At 38.8% G+C, this 16062-nt stretch overlaps 1 protein-coding gene across 1 annotated transcript in view; it reads right to left on the bottom strand.

The window, feature by feature from the left end:
* GUCA1C (guanylate cyclase activator 1C) overlaps nt 1-14755 on the bottom strand; it is a 38868-nt gene extending 24113 nt beyond the window's left edge. The window contains exon 1 of the mRNA XM_064644131.1: nt 11136-14755. Within this exon, the coding sequence (XP_064500201.1) occupies nt 11136-11339 (204 nt within the window). The 5' untranslated portion in view covers nt 11340-14755. The remainder of the gene's footprint in view (nt 1-11135) is intronic.
* Between the last annotated feature and the right edge of the window lie 1307 nt (nt 14756-16062).

Here is a 16062-nt window from a genome sequence, read left to right as displayed (position 1 = left end):
AGCTGTCTCCACAAGGACATCATTAAGTTTAATATTGCATACTTCAAAATGTGGCAGATAAGTAAGAACACTTGAACACTCCTCAGGTGCCCATGAACTTCTGAGGATCAAACAGAAAAATACAGACATTGACTGGTTCAGTAGGCAAAAACCAGAGCAAACTGGAGTGTTGCCTTTACCCCAGAGACCATGTGCCAGCCCTAGAGCTGCTGTGTGATCCCGGTGACTGAGGGAGAGTGAAACCAAATCCCACGCAGGCGTCTTTTCTGCAGATGAGTGCTGTCTGGAGCAGTGAGGGTGAATGAAGAGGATGTGAGGACAAGGGAGGGGAAAGGAAATAATCAGACAAACCTCTTAGGGATGAACAGTCTGACAATAATCCTGAATTTTCTCCCTCAGCCCTGCTCTTAAATAACCAGTCCTTGTGTCAAACACCAGAGAAAGACAGGTGGTGTGGTTTAAGCCTAGCTGGCAACTAAATACCAGGCAGCTGTGCTCTCACTCTCACTCCTGTCCCCTCCCCTGGTGGGATGGGGAGGAAAATAGGAAAAAAAAAGGTAAAACTTGTGGGTTAAGACTAGTTTAATAATTGAACTAAAATAAAGTGAATAATGGTAATAATAATGCAAGAAAGGAATAACCCCCCAAAAAGCCAAGTGATGTACCATACATTAGCTCTCTACCCACTGACCAATGTCCAGCTCATCCCTGAGTGGCAGTGGGCCCCTACCAGCCAACTCCCCTTAGTTTACATACTGAGCATGACATTCTATGGTATGGAATATCCTTTTGGCTAGTTTGGGTCAACTGTCCTGGCTAAGCTCCCTCCCAGCTTCTTGTGCACCTCCTCACTGGCAGAGCATGAGACACTGAAAAGTCCTTGACTTAGGATAAACACTACATAACAACAACCAAATTATCAATGTGCTATCAATATTGCTCTCCTGCTAAATCCAAAACACAGCACTGTACCAGCTACTAGGAAGAAAATGAACTCTATCCCAGCTGAAACCAAGACAACAGGGTACCAGGAACGTGATATGAGTAGGTTAAGAACTGTTCATCAATAAGTCACCCAGTGCTAGTCATCTTTTATCTCTTTCACCTCCTTCACTTCGGCAGATCTGTCTCATCTCTTTCAATATCTTGTGCAAACACTATTCACAGGATTCCACTTAGGCACAGGGAACTTGGGAGTTGCTCACATATACTGATCCCTCTCCCCTTCCTCTTCTTCTCTCCCCCTGAAAAAAACCCACACACTCCTTCTTCTAGTTGCTTCCAAATAGCAAGTCTTGGGAAAACGTACCCATGGTGAGTGAGGCACATGAAAGATTGCTGTATTGCCTTAAAGATAGGGCCTTAGAAGTTGGATTTTTGTCAGGTTTTGTAGATTCTGGTAAAAGACTTCTAAGAGAATGTTAAGTTAAAGTTTGAATGCTTTTAAAGGAATACCTGTTTTCAGAATCGTTTTAGCTTAATAAGAATAATTAAAATACATGTAAAAGACAGCAAAACTGCCTGGGTAGAAAATGATCTGATTTATAATTTAGTCTCACAGCATCCCTCATCCCTAATAGGGGCCTGGAACAGTATATAATAGCTGATATAACAGCTGACATAAAAAGAAAGGTGAGTTTTATGGAGCACGAAAAGACTAAAATTTATAACCTGCCGCATAGTTTGACAGCACTTGATAAACTCGCAGACAAAGCCTGTGCTGAGATAGTAGAAATTCTATGGAAATCACTTATTCCAGAAGCCAAAGGCATTGGAGCATTTCTACTTTTATAAACAAAAATAGAAAAATTGATAACAATGTGGAGCTGAACTGAATAAATTAATACAGCAAAACCATTTCACAGAATGCTGAAACAATGGGTATAGAGGCTAGTTTGTATATAGGAAGCCCAGTGAAGCAATTCCCAATGAACTATCTGCACCAAACTAAATTGATTCTGAAAGATGAAGATAAAATTACAGTATCTATTGAGATGCCAAGAAGCTTTCTGGAGTCTGTACAATATTCTGGGAATTAAGAAAAAGATACAAGCAGGCAACAGCGGGACTATGCACTTGCACTGAAAATGACAGTCCCGTAATAAAGATTGCTGCTTCAGGGACAGACTGTTGCTAAACTGCAAGAACAGGGGCACACAGGAAATGCACACTGCAAAACTCTCTCTGTAGGGAACAATGAGGAAAAAAAAAATCACATTCCTTAGTTCTGCTCTGATAATAGTATAAAATATCTCAGTTTTGGAAGTGATGATGTAATTCAGATTTCTTTACAAGGAAAAAAAGGTAGTCTTTTGATAGCATTTGAAAGGAGAAGTTGAGCCTTTTTTAAAAAGCATATCGCAACAAAACAAAGCTTCCCAGCAGGGTGATCAGGAGCTACCTTGATACATAAAAAAGCAGAAAAATAAAATAATAAAGATGACATTCTCTTTCTCTTGGGTATTGTGAAAACAGAAGTTACTCAGCTGTAGGCAGCAAATACTACATCTCTGTGTTGTGAAACTCCAGTAGATTCAGCTGAATGATACCTGCCTGAAGTGTGAGACAAAAAAGAGAGCTGCTAGTGCTTGAAGTGCCAAGTTTTAAATGCATTTGCATAAAAAGCTAATCCACAGGCTTTTATCTAAATTTGTGTCGCCTTTGCAATTAACTTTTTGCATCTGTTTCAGCTCAATCCAGTCTCACTTCCTTTTTCCTTACTCGGTAATTTCTATGTTGTGTTTGCTCTGAAAAAATGCCGTTTCTCTCTCCTCTGTGACTCAGACCATGCTTCTGGATTTTGCCCCATTTCTCTCTTTCTCCATTCCCTTTCTTCCCAGAATTCCATTGCAATCAGATGCTGGATCCTACTGGTGCTGAGTGTATATGGAGATCTGCCACTGCTCATTTTGGCTACAGAGGGGAGCTGTGTGGGCAGGACCAGAGAAAGCATTCCCATGTCCCTGATTAGCCAACTTACTTTAGAGCACAGTTTCCTTCCATCTCCCTCTATTAACTACCTTGCCAACTCCCCACAGGCACGTGGCTACTCGTCTGTAGCCAACTTCAGTGACTGTTTATGTCTCTTAAGGTAGATGCAACCTACCTCCCAGCTAAGGTGGTGTGTTTCCAGAGGGACTACCTACGCCGCCCAAGTGAAAGAGTCATCTGGACAAGAAATAAAATTGTGGAAAGAGGAGGTTATCCTCCAGGAAGAACGAGAATGGCCTATCCTAGTCAGAAAATTTACCTATGAAGGCTTTAACAGTTTGAGGTTTTAGTGGGTTTTTGTTGTTTGGGATTTTTTTTAAGACCCAAACTGTGAGGTCCCAACAATCACCATCTTCTCTCTACGGACCACTCTACAGTTTTCTAACTATTTCAATGAGTGTTTAGCTTCTCAATTCCACATTTCTCCTCCTATGCATATTACAAAAGGAGGAGGACTGAGCTGGCCTTTCCTTCTCCTATCTTCATCAGAACGTACCTTACTTTTAAGGATTGTTTTCCTCTCCCTCATACACCAGAAAGCTTTTGCCCCAATGAGGCAAATTTGTAGTAGTACACAACCCCTAATTTGTCTGCCTGAGGTGACAGGACTCACCAAATTTATGCTAACTCAAGCATGGGGATGGGGAAAAGAGAGGTCATCGCTAATTTCTGTGGTGTTTCAACCCTGGCACCATTGTGGGACACACAATTGCTTAATTATTCTCTCAGTGAAAACACTCATCAAGCACTGGCACAGCTTTGCTAGTTCACAGCCACATTCCTTGTGTGCTTGCTTTTGTAGTTCTACAAACAATGAACCCTTTGAGTTTGTGTATGGATTTTAAACTGAAAAAAAGGCAGGGACCATTTAAAAATATATCTATAGGAGCTTATTATGTCTGATTTCTTTTTGTACTACTGCTTGATTATTCCTGACATGGGGATTATGGATCTACTCAGTGATACATGTCCTGGTGATGATATAGTCAACTGTTCTTATCTTAGTTGTGAACAATCTAGTTTAAGATGTTTTTTTGGTCATTAAGCCAATTACTGACGTGATTTTGTGGGTGTTGTTCACCACATATGCTACAGTGCACCAGTATCTTTAAATAACGAGCAGACCATGTATAATGAAATAACAAGTCTTGTACTTCCCACAGAAACATTTGTAGAGCAGTTGTTTTAGTTTTAATGATTATGGGAAGAGCTCTGAGATACCAGCTTTACATTTTTCATTGGGAGTTCAAGACTTAACACAATGAGGGCCCACTACTGAAGCTGTTCATCAAGGTTTCTAGTTGCCAAAGAGATGCATCCTCCTTTGACAGGAGAAAAAGTCAGGAATACTTTGTTTTTGTAGCTATTGCAAATTCACTGATTTTCCTGAACTCATGATTGGCAAGAGCTTGGGCTGCAGCTTGCCAGGTGGACATCAGGGAACTGCAAGTGAGAGTAGCAATCCACAGTTAAACTATTATTTTTCAGTGGTCTTAATAAAAATGATGGGAAAGAGGCCTCTCATGCAGGGAAGATCTGAGAGGTCAACAAAATGTCCTGGCTTCAACTGGAAGAAATAAGAAGAAAAGAAATTCCTGAACTTTTGCATACTGATAAACTGAAGGAGGGGTCCCCAAAAATCTTCATGTTGAGAGTACTATCTCCAAATTGACCCTGCCCCAACAACATTTTGATGCCACAGGCTATTTTCATGAAGGATTTCATCTTAGACAAATTGGATTTTTCCACTTAATAATGTTAAACTTAGATCCTTAAACAACTCTAAATCCCAGCTTCCTGTTTTTATCTGCCTACCACAACACAGGTATTTGGAATAAATTTTGATATTAAATCATCCTTTTTTTCCCTTCCTTTTTTTTTTCTCCCCTCCACTACTAGCAATCAAATCCACTGAGTTAAACACTTTGGAAAAGGGAAAACCAAGCCAATAGAGTAATCAGCAAACATTTAATTAAAAGGCGAGGCTGTCTTCCCTAATTAGGTGCCGTTGTTTTGATTGGAGACATTTCCTTTCTGGGTGCCTGAAGTCTCTCCCAAACTGAGCAGACACTGAGCACCTCCTAGTGGCCCGAGTTCGAAAGACAAGGGCTGGTTGTGGTCGCTAAAGATATTTCTGTCTAGTAATCCCTGTTCGAGTGCTTTTCTGGGCCAGTGGAGTGACAGGCCCTGCGGAGAGACACCCTGAGGGGCTGGGTCTTGCGGCTGCCACTGCCAGCCTCCTCTCCCTCTCACTGCAGACAAGCAAACAAACACATTTTCCCCCCTGTGTTGCTTTTGTCCAAGTATCAGCTCTGTTTCTGATGGAGAATGAATCTCTTGTTAAGATTTTAACTATCTTTTCAACACTTTTTCTCTGCAACTTGCATTTCAGTTCCACGATGTTTTCAATTAACGTACAAAGAAGGGAAGAGATGCTGTTTCCTCCTTCCGCTCCTTGGACATTTATTTCCATCTTGCCTTGGAAATGGCAGGGAAAGTAATTTTTAAAATGGAGAGGGAAGACAACAACATTCACACAACCTTCCAGTAGTGAAAAGGAGAACATGAGGGTTTTAAGACTCTCATCCAGCTCCACCTACAAGAAAACAAACTCAATAGATTTTTGAAGAGCTTGTCAATAGGTGGGTCCCTCTCCATCTGGAGTGAACTTGACATGTTCTCAGGGCTCATCCTGCTTTTGCAGGGATTCTCTTGTAGACAAACCATGACATTAGTGCTCATGTTTGTAAGAACCTGTGTCAGGTTTGCAGCCTTGGCATTCTTACTAGGCTCAAAATGCTTTGCACTAAAAATGCAGTAAGATGAATTTGAATGCTTCCCAAATTGTGAAATGGTGTTGCTGTGCTTTGCTTGGAGGACTTTGCATTCAACCCCTTGGAAAACAGGAAGAATCATAATCATGAATTCTGCAAAATAGTAGTGATGTGTTTGGTGACTCTGGTAACTCTGCCAGTAAGTATTCATCCAGATGAAGGAAAATAATGTACAAACAGAAAATAATGTACAAAATAATGTACCATTAGCATTGAAAAAAAATGTTCTGATAGTCTCTCACAGAAAATATCAAGTTATTTAAATACAAACTGCTGAAACTCACACAACAGAATCTGAATAAAGGATATAAATAGGAGCTAGTGAAGTTCAAGAAGGGGACTTTTTACTGAGAATAGATTCTTCATGACTCTACAATTTAAACTACATACTTTGATTTAACATCCTATCTAAACTAAGCATGGGATAAGCACTTTTGATATAATCCTAAGGTTAAAAAGAACTAGGAATGTGTCCTTATGTATATAATTCTGAAACAGTAAGAGCACGGGGAGGCACTAAAAAGTAATCATAATTCTTCATTTGCATAATCCACTTAACGCACACGTTCTCTTCGTTCTGTTTGCAGTCTCAGTGATGGATTTTCAGATAATACAGAGATAGAAATTTGAATATTTAAAGCACTTTCAGTATCACAGAAGCTGGAAGATGACAGAGGCACCTTGAGCAATTTCAGGTTCAGGGAGAAGCTCGCAGACACCAAAGTCTGTTTGCTTGGAATCTCACTTCCTAAATGCCAAATGCATGCTGCAAGAAATTAGATCCCCAATTCTTTTTCTCATCCACTAACATCAAAGATCTGGCAACAATTTTTACCATCAAGGCGGCAGAAAAAATCTGATCCTCCAGCAGAAGAAAAATAACACAAAGAATTTGGACGGGGGTAGAGGGGTGGGGAAGAAAACAAAAGAAAACTAACCTTGCAATTTTCAACTTCAAAATATAATTGCACTGCTGTGGGCAAGACAGTCTGAATGATAATGACTTTTTATATCTCCACATGTTATGCCATTTCAGAACCTTAATTTATGTGTAGTTTTTTTCACAATCTGTTTATTCTGTTAAGAAAGAGTTAGTTTCCACTGACTTAATCAGATAGGTTGTTATCCCATTGATGTATAAAGCAGGGCAGAGAGACTTGGTACATCTAGCTTGAAAGGAGCTGAGTCATCTTGAAATAATATTCTTAGACTCTGCTAAGCATGGAAAGGAGTCTTGAGCTGGATTTTTGTATTAAGAGCAGAATCCAGAAGACAAATGCTTTTTTGATTGCACTGCACATAAGCCATGCTCTTGTTAGGAGTGTCGATGTAGTCAGAATGATCAAGAACAATATGAAGATAGTGTTACTGAGAAAGCCAGTGCCAAGACATAAAAATCCCAAATGGGTTCCTCTTGGCAAGCTGGTATGCCAACAGCTCATTCTTCTCCTTACGTAAACCAGTCCCCTAAGCCAGCCTGAAGCCCAACAGAATGACTTCACAGGAAACATAAATTACAACAGATAAATATACACATCATATCAAACTAAACAGACGCAGTGTGAATCTCAAAGGGGAGGCTTATGAAATCCTGGCATGCAGCTTGAGAGGTCCTGGTTCTTGTTTGCCACAGGATTTTCAGTGAGGCTTTCACAAGATTTTATTCAAGGCAAGAGAAGAAAAAACCTGAGCTACAGCTTATCTAGATGTTATGTATTGTACCTGAATCATGTAGTTATACTGTTGCCACTTCATTAAAAACTAGATTGTTGCCATTTCATAAAAAATAAATTTTTTCTATTATTAAAAAGGAAAAAGTAAAACATTCAGGTAAAATATTCTGTTTCACTTGATTTATTTCTCTAAGTGTTTAAGCCTTTCCAGTGACTAAATTATACAAATAGATTGGACAGCTATTAAAACTTGCCAGCTTTTTATCTGGGAGTAGATGCCACATCCTTCATTTTATTTCCATCTACAAATGGATATAGACTATACAATCTTGTGTATTTAACAATTCTAAATGTGCCATTCCTGTTCTGCCTTCTAAATAACTTTGCCTGGTCCTATTGCTACAGGTGAGCAACAGCTCAATTAAGAAAATACACAATAAAATCTATGCCTAAGATTACAGTAGCTAATGGAGGATTTTTACAATATCTTGCAAAACTGGAAATGAATATCAGATATTTAGTGGGAGCTCATTATTAAGTAATGAGGTTATAAACCTAGCATAAGCAGTTTTATAGTGGATTTTATGAAGCCCTAAAGGCCAAATCATTGTTAAATTTCATTAAAATTGTGGGAAGACTTCCAGACGGATAAAAAATTGAAACATTTTTTTCTGTCTAAAACATAACATTAATTAAACAAGCCCTTCTGGGAACAGAAAAACAAAGGCCTAGATTAGCACAAACTATGTCTTTTGTCCCCTAAATCCTCACATCCTGGTACCCCAGCTCCTCCCTATATCCTCACCAGACAAAAGGAAACAATTGCCTGATCATTTTGCCAGCCAACTGTTGCCTTAAACAAGGAATAAAAGCTGAATCTTGCATGAGTGGGGCATTTGTTCTGGGTGTGTCTCTGCTATGCAGCTGCCAAATTTTATGAAAACATTAGGAACTAATAAACCGAAATGTCTAGTCTTTGAAATTGGGTTGAAATATGCCAATTCTTAAAAAGTTGTGGGGAAACTGGCGAAGGGGATGAGAGATTGATTGGTAGTAAGAGTCAAACTCTGATGTGTATATAACCTGAAAAGTTTAAGGCATACATCTTAATGTTCATCAGATAAGTTGAGCAAACTGCTCCCTGGGTGCTAAGCTCCTTATAGTGGGGGAAGGGCCCTGTAATTGGTAACTTTTCAAAAACTAATGAACCAAAAGACACTGTCCCATTAAAAAACAACAACAAAACCCAAAACCCAAACCCCCAAGACCCCCAAAGCTCACCACCTTTTTGGTTTGGAGCTCTTTCTCTGCTGAGGCACGTCCCAGGTGCACGTAAAGCTTGTCTTCATAGAAGTTACTAGCTACATTTGCAAAATGTTTTTTCCTTACAAAAAGATACTCTTAAATAACCTCTTAAATACTAAATAAGTATTCTTCACAACTGTAACATTTCAACTGTTAGAATAAACAGTTTATATGTACATTATCAACGTACATATAAACAAGTAATATAAACAGGTAATATAAACAAGTGAAGAAAACTGTAACAATTTTGATTTCAAATAGTATTGCAAAGACTACAAATGGTGGAGAAAGATGAATGGGGCAAGCTGAAAAGCAACCGTGCCCTGAAAGTTGCTATCTGGTTTATTTTGTGCTACCTGCCTGTACTGGATGCACTATTTGCTGAGTACAATAGATATTTTCCAAATACAGAGACCAGTATCAGCAGTAGTGACAAGTTCTCCCAGGCTTTTCTGTTGGCACAAAACTGTTTGAAGGCTACTTACTTTCTTCCTCTCTCTTCAAACCCTCGGTTATCTCATCTTGGCAAGGGCTCAATCTCCCTGTGCCTGTGGTCAGCCCTGCACTGGTACACTATCTTCCTGACAGAAGCCTGATTTCAGGGAGTGTTTATTTCACAGTCCAGTTTTCTGAAAAAATAAGTAAAACCAGCTGCAGGCTCAACTTTCTGAAGTGTCCTCAAGTCAGTAGTTGCTTTGAAACTATTTGTCTAAAATAAATTTTGTGAGTATTTCCGAATAATTTCAAGAGCACTGGTGTGTCAAGGGCTTTTTGCAGCACACTTTAGAGCTAACCTGGAAAAGCTCCCAGATGAGCTCAGACAGTGTCCAAGGGTGTTGTCCAAGGTTAGCATTCATAAAGCTTTTCTAGGGAACTTAGCACATTGATTTATTAATTGAAAAGAACACAGCAAACTGACAATTTCTGTCAGTCAGGTTCCGTGTTTGTGGACTGGAAGTTTGTTCATGATCTGTAATTAGCATGTTAATTGAGTTAGGTGATGCTACTTAATCAAATTCAGGTATGTTTAACCATCTGGTGATTGATGGGGGGAAGAAAAGAGCGTGCAATGAGCCTGATTTTATAGGAACAGTCCTTGAAGATTATGCAAGAAAGAATCACATAAATCCAAAAAATCAAGCTGAATTGGAGGTGAAGGTGCGTGTGGAAATACGCATAACAAGAAAATGGTGTAACAGAGCTAGTGACTCTGGGAATTCTTAGTCTGCTGGGCATCATACAAGAAATTTAATGTTGGATGTAAGAGCACATGAAGTACCTTATATTCTCAGCACTTTCTGAAACAAATATAATTATTTCCGTAATGAAGAGCAGAAAGGCCATTTCTGGAGCTGGAAACTGTTTGGAGTAGTTTTGGCTACTATTTGGACCAGTTTTAACCTATCACTAAAGTAATTTGTGTAGTGTAATAACACATTTTCCTTAACATCTCTGAACTCTTTGAGATAAATTATGTGGGTAGAGAACACTAATGCTTTTTTTAAAAATAATTTTTTATACCATGGTGGACTTATCTGGTCTATTATCTGAAAGCTGAGTTTGTAGTACTGATAATTCAGCCTAAACCTTATTTTAGCCAAGAACAAATACTTTTGTAGGAATTACAGATGACTCTTTGCTTCCTTAGCAGCATTTGATAGAAAGTGTTACTTTGGCTTAAGAGGAAAGTAACAAGGCACAATCTTGTAGATGAGTCTTGTGGCTAGAAGGAACCTGTAGGAACACCGAGTATGAAGAACATAAGACAGCAATGCAGCTAAGAGCTGCTGGATGTATCTTTAGGATGACCTAGAATGTGAAGCAGTAAAATTGGGATAATGGATCTAAAGCAGACAGAAGTGTCTGGAAAACGGAGATTGAATTAAGCTGCAGAAGGTGCTCAGAATGAATCCAGCAACTGAAGAAATCATATTGTGTCTACGTTGCATAATCTTAAAACATTAACACCTAGAAATCCAACCAAACCAACTTACTTAGAAAGATTTTTTTAGCAGTTATATAAATAAAAATTTCAATTATTAATGCACACTGGAAATAATCATAAAAATCTCGCTTTCAAAGATGAGAAACAATCAGCATGTATTAGAATAACTACGCAACTTTCAAGTTGGCAAAATGAATGGGGAAGAGAGCATTCAAAATTGTTTGCCTGCCACTCATGTTTATCTGCTCATAATTTTCTATTGCATCACCTGTGAATCACTTTCATTATTTCTGAGTAGGGAGCATTGCCAGCTCTCTGAGACACGTTGCTGAGTGCATCAAATGATACAGCCACAAGAAAGCCAGGAAGTCAGGAATGAATTCTTACCTTATTCATGTCAAATGTGTGAAATACTTGTTCAACGTAGCTGTTAGCTTCTGGAGTAAGTCCGTGTAGATCCAGGACATGTTTAAATTCATGTAGACAAAGTTGTCCAGATGGGCACTCCTTCATAAATTTTGTGTACCAGTGGTGAATTTCCATAGCATTAATGTCATCTGCTGATCCAGCAGCACCCATTGCATCAAACATACCAGGTAACTTTTTTCAGTATCTATTCATCCAAATGCTGATTCTTGCTTCCAAACAATGATCATTCAAACACCAACTCTGCCTTCGAGAGCTACTTTAAACCTCTTACAGATCGCTACCAGAATAGACTAAGTAAATATAGCACCCTAGCAAGATTACTGGCGGCCAGTTTTAGTGCCCCATGGTTTTATCAGCTGCACAGTCAGTCTGCAGAGCCTCAGATGAACTGATTATACCATTGCATTATATCTTGCATTGGCACCTGTGGTGCTAAAATAATTTAAACTGGATGGGTATTGAAAGGGCAACATGCAGGAATATTCAGAGTAGTTTCTAAACCTTCATTTTAGTAATTCACAAAGTTTTAACTATAACTTCAACCCCATTTTAATACTCGGAAACGATTTGTGCAGCTGCCTTGTGGTAAATGACTTTTCATTTTTATTACTTCTGTATGTACCCTGATCCAAATCTTACCTTAAAAATCAAAACTACAACACAATTTGACTTGGATAACTTGAAAAACCTGAAAGTAGCTGTACACTAAGCACAAAAAACTTGCCATTGTCTTTAGACAGCAGTTCTACAAGCATCTCAGTCTTCTGTAAGCTAATGTCCTAAAAATTGCTCCCCCACTGCCACTGCTCGTTCAATCCCATCCATTCCCTTCCCTTAGGCCAGCATGAATGTTTGTGGTTGCGTTTGGGAAAAAGTATAAGGACAGATCCAGGTAAAAGCTTGAATTGAATAAGCTTTGAATACTAATAAATATAGGCTGAACACTAAAAAATAGAGTTAGCTTTAGACAACATTATTTACATTTTTGCATTGCCTGGTCTCACAAAACTTTGAGTTCTACAAGAGAACAGATAAAACAAGGGTGGAAAAGGGTGGCTAGCAGTAGAAGGGGTGCTGGACTGCTGCTTCTGCTGCTTCAAATTGTTTGTGGAAACTTGTAGTGCCATAACATCTGTGCTGTATTGTGGTACATAGCACTGTACAGTTTTACAGCTTTAAGCCTCACAGTGCATACTGTGGCATGCACTAGCTGTGGTAGAATGTTAAAATACAACTGCTACACTTCAGCCCACTGCAAAGGTGCTGTCTCACCGGCGGCACTCCCGTGGTGCATCACAAGAGGACAGAGAGCACCTCCTGAGCAGCATTTCTCTGCACAGTCTGGCTGCCCTGGGGTGCTGTGCAGCTGCACGAGATGAATTTTCCTCTGGGCCGAGGTTCGTGCTGGTTCAGTTGCAAAAGCCACGTCAACAGTCGCGAGAGACAAATTTGATCTTAAAACTGCAAAGAAACTGAACGCTGCTGTTGGACGTGTCACGAGACCTGTTTTTTGGGTGCCAAAGGGATGAGTGGTGGTGCACCTGTGGGGTGTGAGCAGTGAGGGTGGCATAGTCAGACGGGCGAGATGCTCATGCTGCATGAAGTTTAGGGCAGGCTCTATGCTGTGGCACACAGGTTCACGTGGACATTTTGAAGTCAGTTGAATTCTTCAGGCAAACAAAGAGCTGTGACATGCTAATTATGTAAGATAAGAATTGCAAGGTATTCTCAGAAATGGGTACAAGCCTTTACTGCAAAAGGACAACAAACTGGACTGTCACTGGAACAGACTTTCAAAACATATTTGTAACCACATTGCATAAACTAGAGTGTGCAGCCAGTCAGGGCAGCGCTGCTGAGGAGGGAGAGAAAAGGGAAAGAAGCACACTGAAGGACTTCAGCAGTGACATATACCATAGCTATCATTAAAAGGTGATTTTTTTTTTAATCTTTAGTCTTCCCTTGCACCGCTTTCAACAGATTCCCCAGAGCAACAATAGCTGCCCACTAATGTGCTGTCAGTTATAAGATCAAGACCTTCAATACTGAGAAGCAGCAGGGATTTTCTATATGATATATTGATTAAACTAGAATAAATATGAAACATGTGAAGTGATATTTGTAAAAACTCCACTTCAAAATATCACTCATAGGCAAAGAATGCTGTATTTGTCATAACCAAGAATGGCAAGCAAAAGAAAGGTAGCTTGAAGAGTCAATCTTCGGCCTTTTATTGTTCATCAAATCTAAATTTTCAGCAGCTAGGAACTGGAAATGCAGACACAGAATTTTCTGATGTATATCAGCCAAATTGCTTGTTCAATGAGAAGAGGGAGTTTTAAAAAACTCTGTTGTTACTTAAACTTCCTTTCCCTGATCCCCTGAAATAATAGCAGTATACAAAAGAAAAAAAATCAAAGGTTTGAACATAAGTTTCAGGAGCCATAGATGATTTTTTTTTTTTTTTTGTAAATACAGGGGTCTGCAATAATTTTTTATATGTTTCAATTTTCAAACATTCTTCTGAAAAAAGCAACAGCATAAATGCAAGTATCAAAAACTATGCCATCTCAGTCCCATCTCATTCCTTGAAAACATGCATATTTCTTTCATATGGAATGGAAGACTCTCCTAACTCTGCTGTGATTGTTCTTCTGGAAGACAAGGTTAAAATGTCAGAAAAATCTACATTTACTGAAATAATTCTTCAAGATAATCATCAAGCTATTGTAAATTACCTATTTGATGAATCTGAAAAAAAACTTAAACTTTACACTGAAGCATTTGACAAAATAAGCATATGAACAAGCATGAGATGTTTATCAGCAAAGGTGGTAATTAAAAAAGAAGTAAGAGAAAACAGCCAGAATATTTAAAGAAGCAGTGCAATAACCCAGAATAAAATGGAAACATGGAAGTTCGAATTAAGTGCAAGTAGGAGAGGAAACTGCTTGTAGAGGAATTTCTGTTGGCCACGTTCCTATTAGAATAGCTTTACTGAGGGATTATAGTGATGAAGTTCACACAGATTAGAAGGGCTATGCTGGCAACACTGTTCTTTTTAGCCATTTAAAATCCTCACTTTCACTCAGGAAAAGTTACTTCTCTATTTAAAGCACAGTTTTCTCAGATTTATTGCATCTCCATATCCAGGTTAGCTGGGCATTACATTTCTTCATGTGTATTACCCTCCAAGCAAAGTCTAGAAGTAAAATTAGGGAGAATGCAGAGGTGGAGAAGAACTTGCATTGTAGGTCTGTAGGAAATGTGATACAAAGGGGAGGAAAGGCAACTGGAAGAAGCAAAGAAACTGGTAGCAGAGGGACTGGCAGGACTTTGAGAATGTAAGGCACTTCAAGAAAGGATAAAAAAAATTATATTAAATTCTGCCATAAACATGAGGCATGGAAAGAAGAAGCTGAAATCATACATCAGAGTAAAAACCAGAATTTAATTCTATAGACTTTAATCCAACATCAACACTTGCAAACAGAAACCTATTGCCTGAGTAGTGTCTGTATCAAAGATACACCATGTGCTTATTTTCCACTGAATATGATTGGATAAACCCATCCAGGTCACGTGGATCTTCATATGTAATATTTAGACATACTTGCACCCTCATATGTAGTAGTGGGGACTCAAAGTTATTGACACGTCATGAAGCAAAAACCCTTGAGGGTCTGATAAAATGTATCTAGGAAATTTCAAGTTTTTACAGATGATGCCATAAGATATAGGGGAAAGTTTAATGAAGCATTTGAAACACAAAATTGCAGACAATCAGAACAATAATATCAGGATAGAGAAATCCACATCTATTTTAGAGAGAAGATTCAAGGGACTAAACTCTGTTCCCCACTTTTCCCCATAGCTAAATTCTCCCTAAGTCTCTCTCAGTGTTTCGTATTAGCACTATCAGCCTCTACAAGCCACAGGAGTAAGATGTTTGGACTTACGGATGTAGGAAGACAGCACCATTTAGAATTTTTATTTGATCCCTTTACTACAGTGACAGCCTTAACTATAGCTGTAAAAATCACAGGTGACTGAACTGAAAAGTCTTACTTTCCTTTAACCTCAAGACAGTCTTTTTGGAATTCTGTGAAATATTCCTGCAAAATAGTTTGAGAAAGAATCAGATTTCTTTAAGAAAAAAGTGTCTGTAGTTATAATGTGGGACTGATTAGCACAAGGTGGTATGGAGGCTAAAAGTAAATATGAGTTAAAAAAAAATAGATAATTTCATGGAGGAAAAGTCCATTTAACCTATTTGTGGAACTTATTTCCAGGCCATAGGCTGGTGGAAGCAGAGTGTGACTAAGGAATGTCTGTTCCCTAGGCATGTGCTTCTGGCTATTGCCAGAGACAAGACAGTGGACCTGAAGTATCTTTGACCTGTCTAGTGAAGTGTGGCTATTTTTATACGCCAGACATGACCCAGAGAGTGTTTAACTGGCTTATCTTTATTCAGCTGGTAGTCAGACTGACTGAAGTCATTTTGGAAAAAATGTTGGTGTTCTGAGGGTCCTGTCTTAGATGGATGTCTGGGTACAATACAGGCAAACTCACTTTATTTGTAAGTTGCATAATTATCATAAAAGCATTGATGGTAAATTATATTTTCTGTACAGTTTCTATTTGCATCTTCCCATAATTTTTTTACACATGCTTAATGCTTCTTTATTAGGACACTTTTCTTTTTAATTTACTTATAAGTTTCTCAGTGTGCTTGTATGTGAAAATATGCAATTCTGAATACCCAGTAAGAAACCTGTAAATTAGTGCCTTGTTATTGTGTTAGGTCCGATACCTGTTTTCTTAAGTGACAAAACAATACATATGCAGAAATCTACTACCAAAATCATGGAGCATACAGGGACAA

This window comes from Pseudopipra pipra, chromosome 2, assembly GCF_036250125.1.
Source record: "Pseudopipra pipra isolate bDixPip1 chromosome 2, bDixPip1.hap1, whole genome shotgun sequence".
Classification (NCBI taxonomy): domain Eukaryota; kingdom Metazoa; phylum Chordata; class Aves; order Passeriformes; family Pipridae; genus Pseudopipra; species Pseudopipra pipra.
Note: the sequence above shows the minus strand (reverse complement) of the source record. Positions and strands in the feature narration are given on the sequence as shown.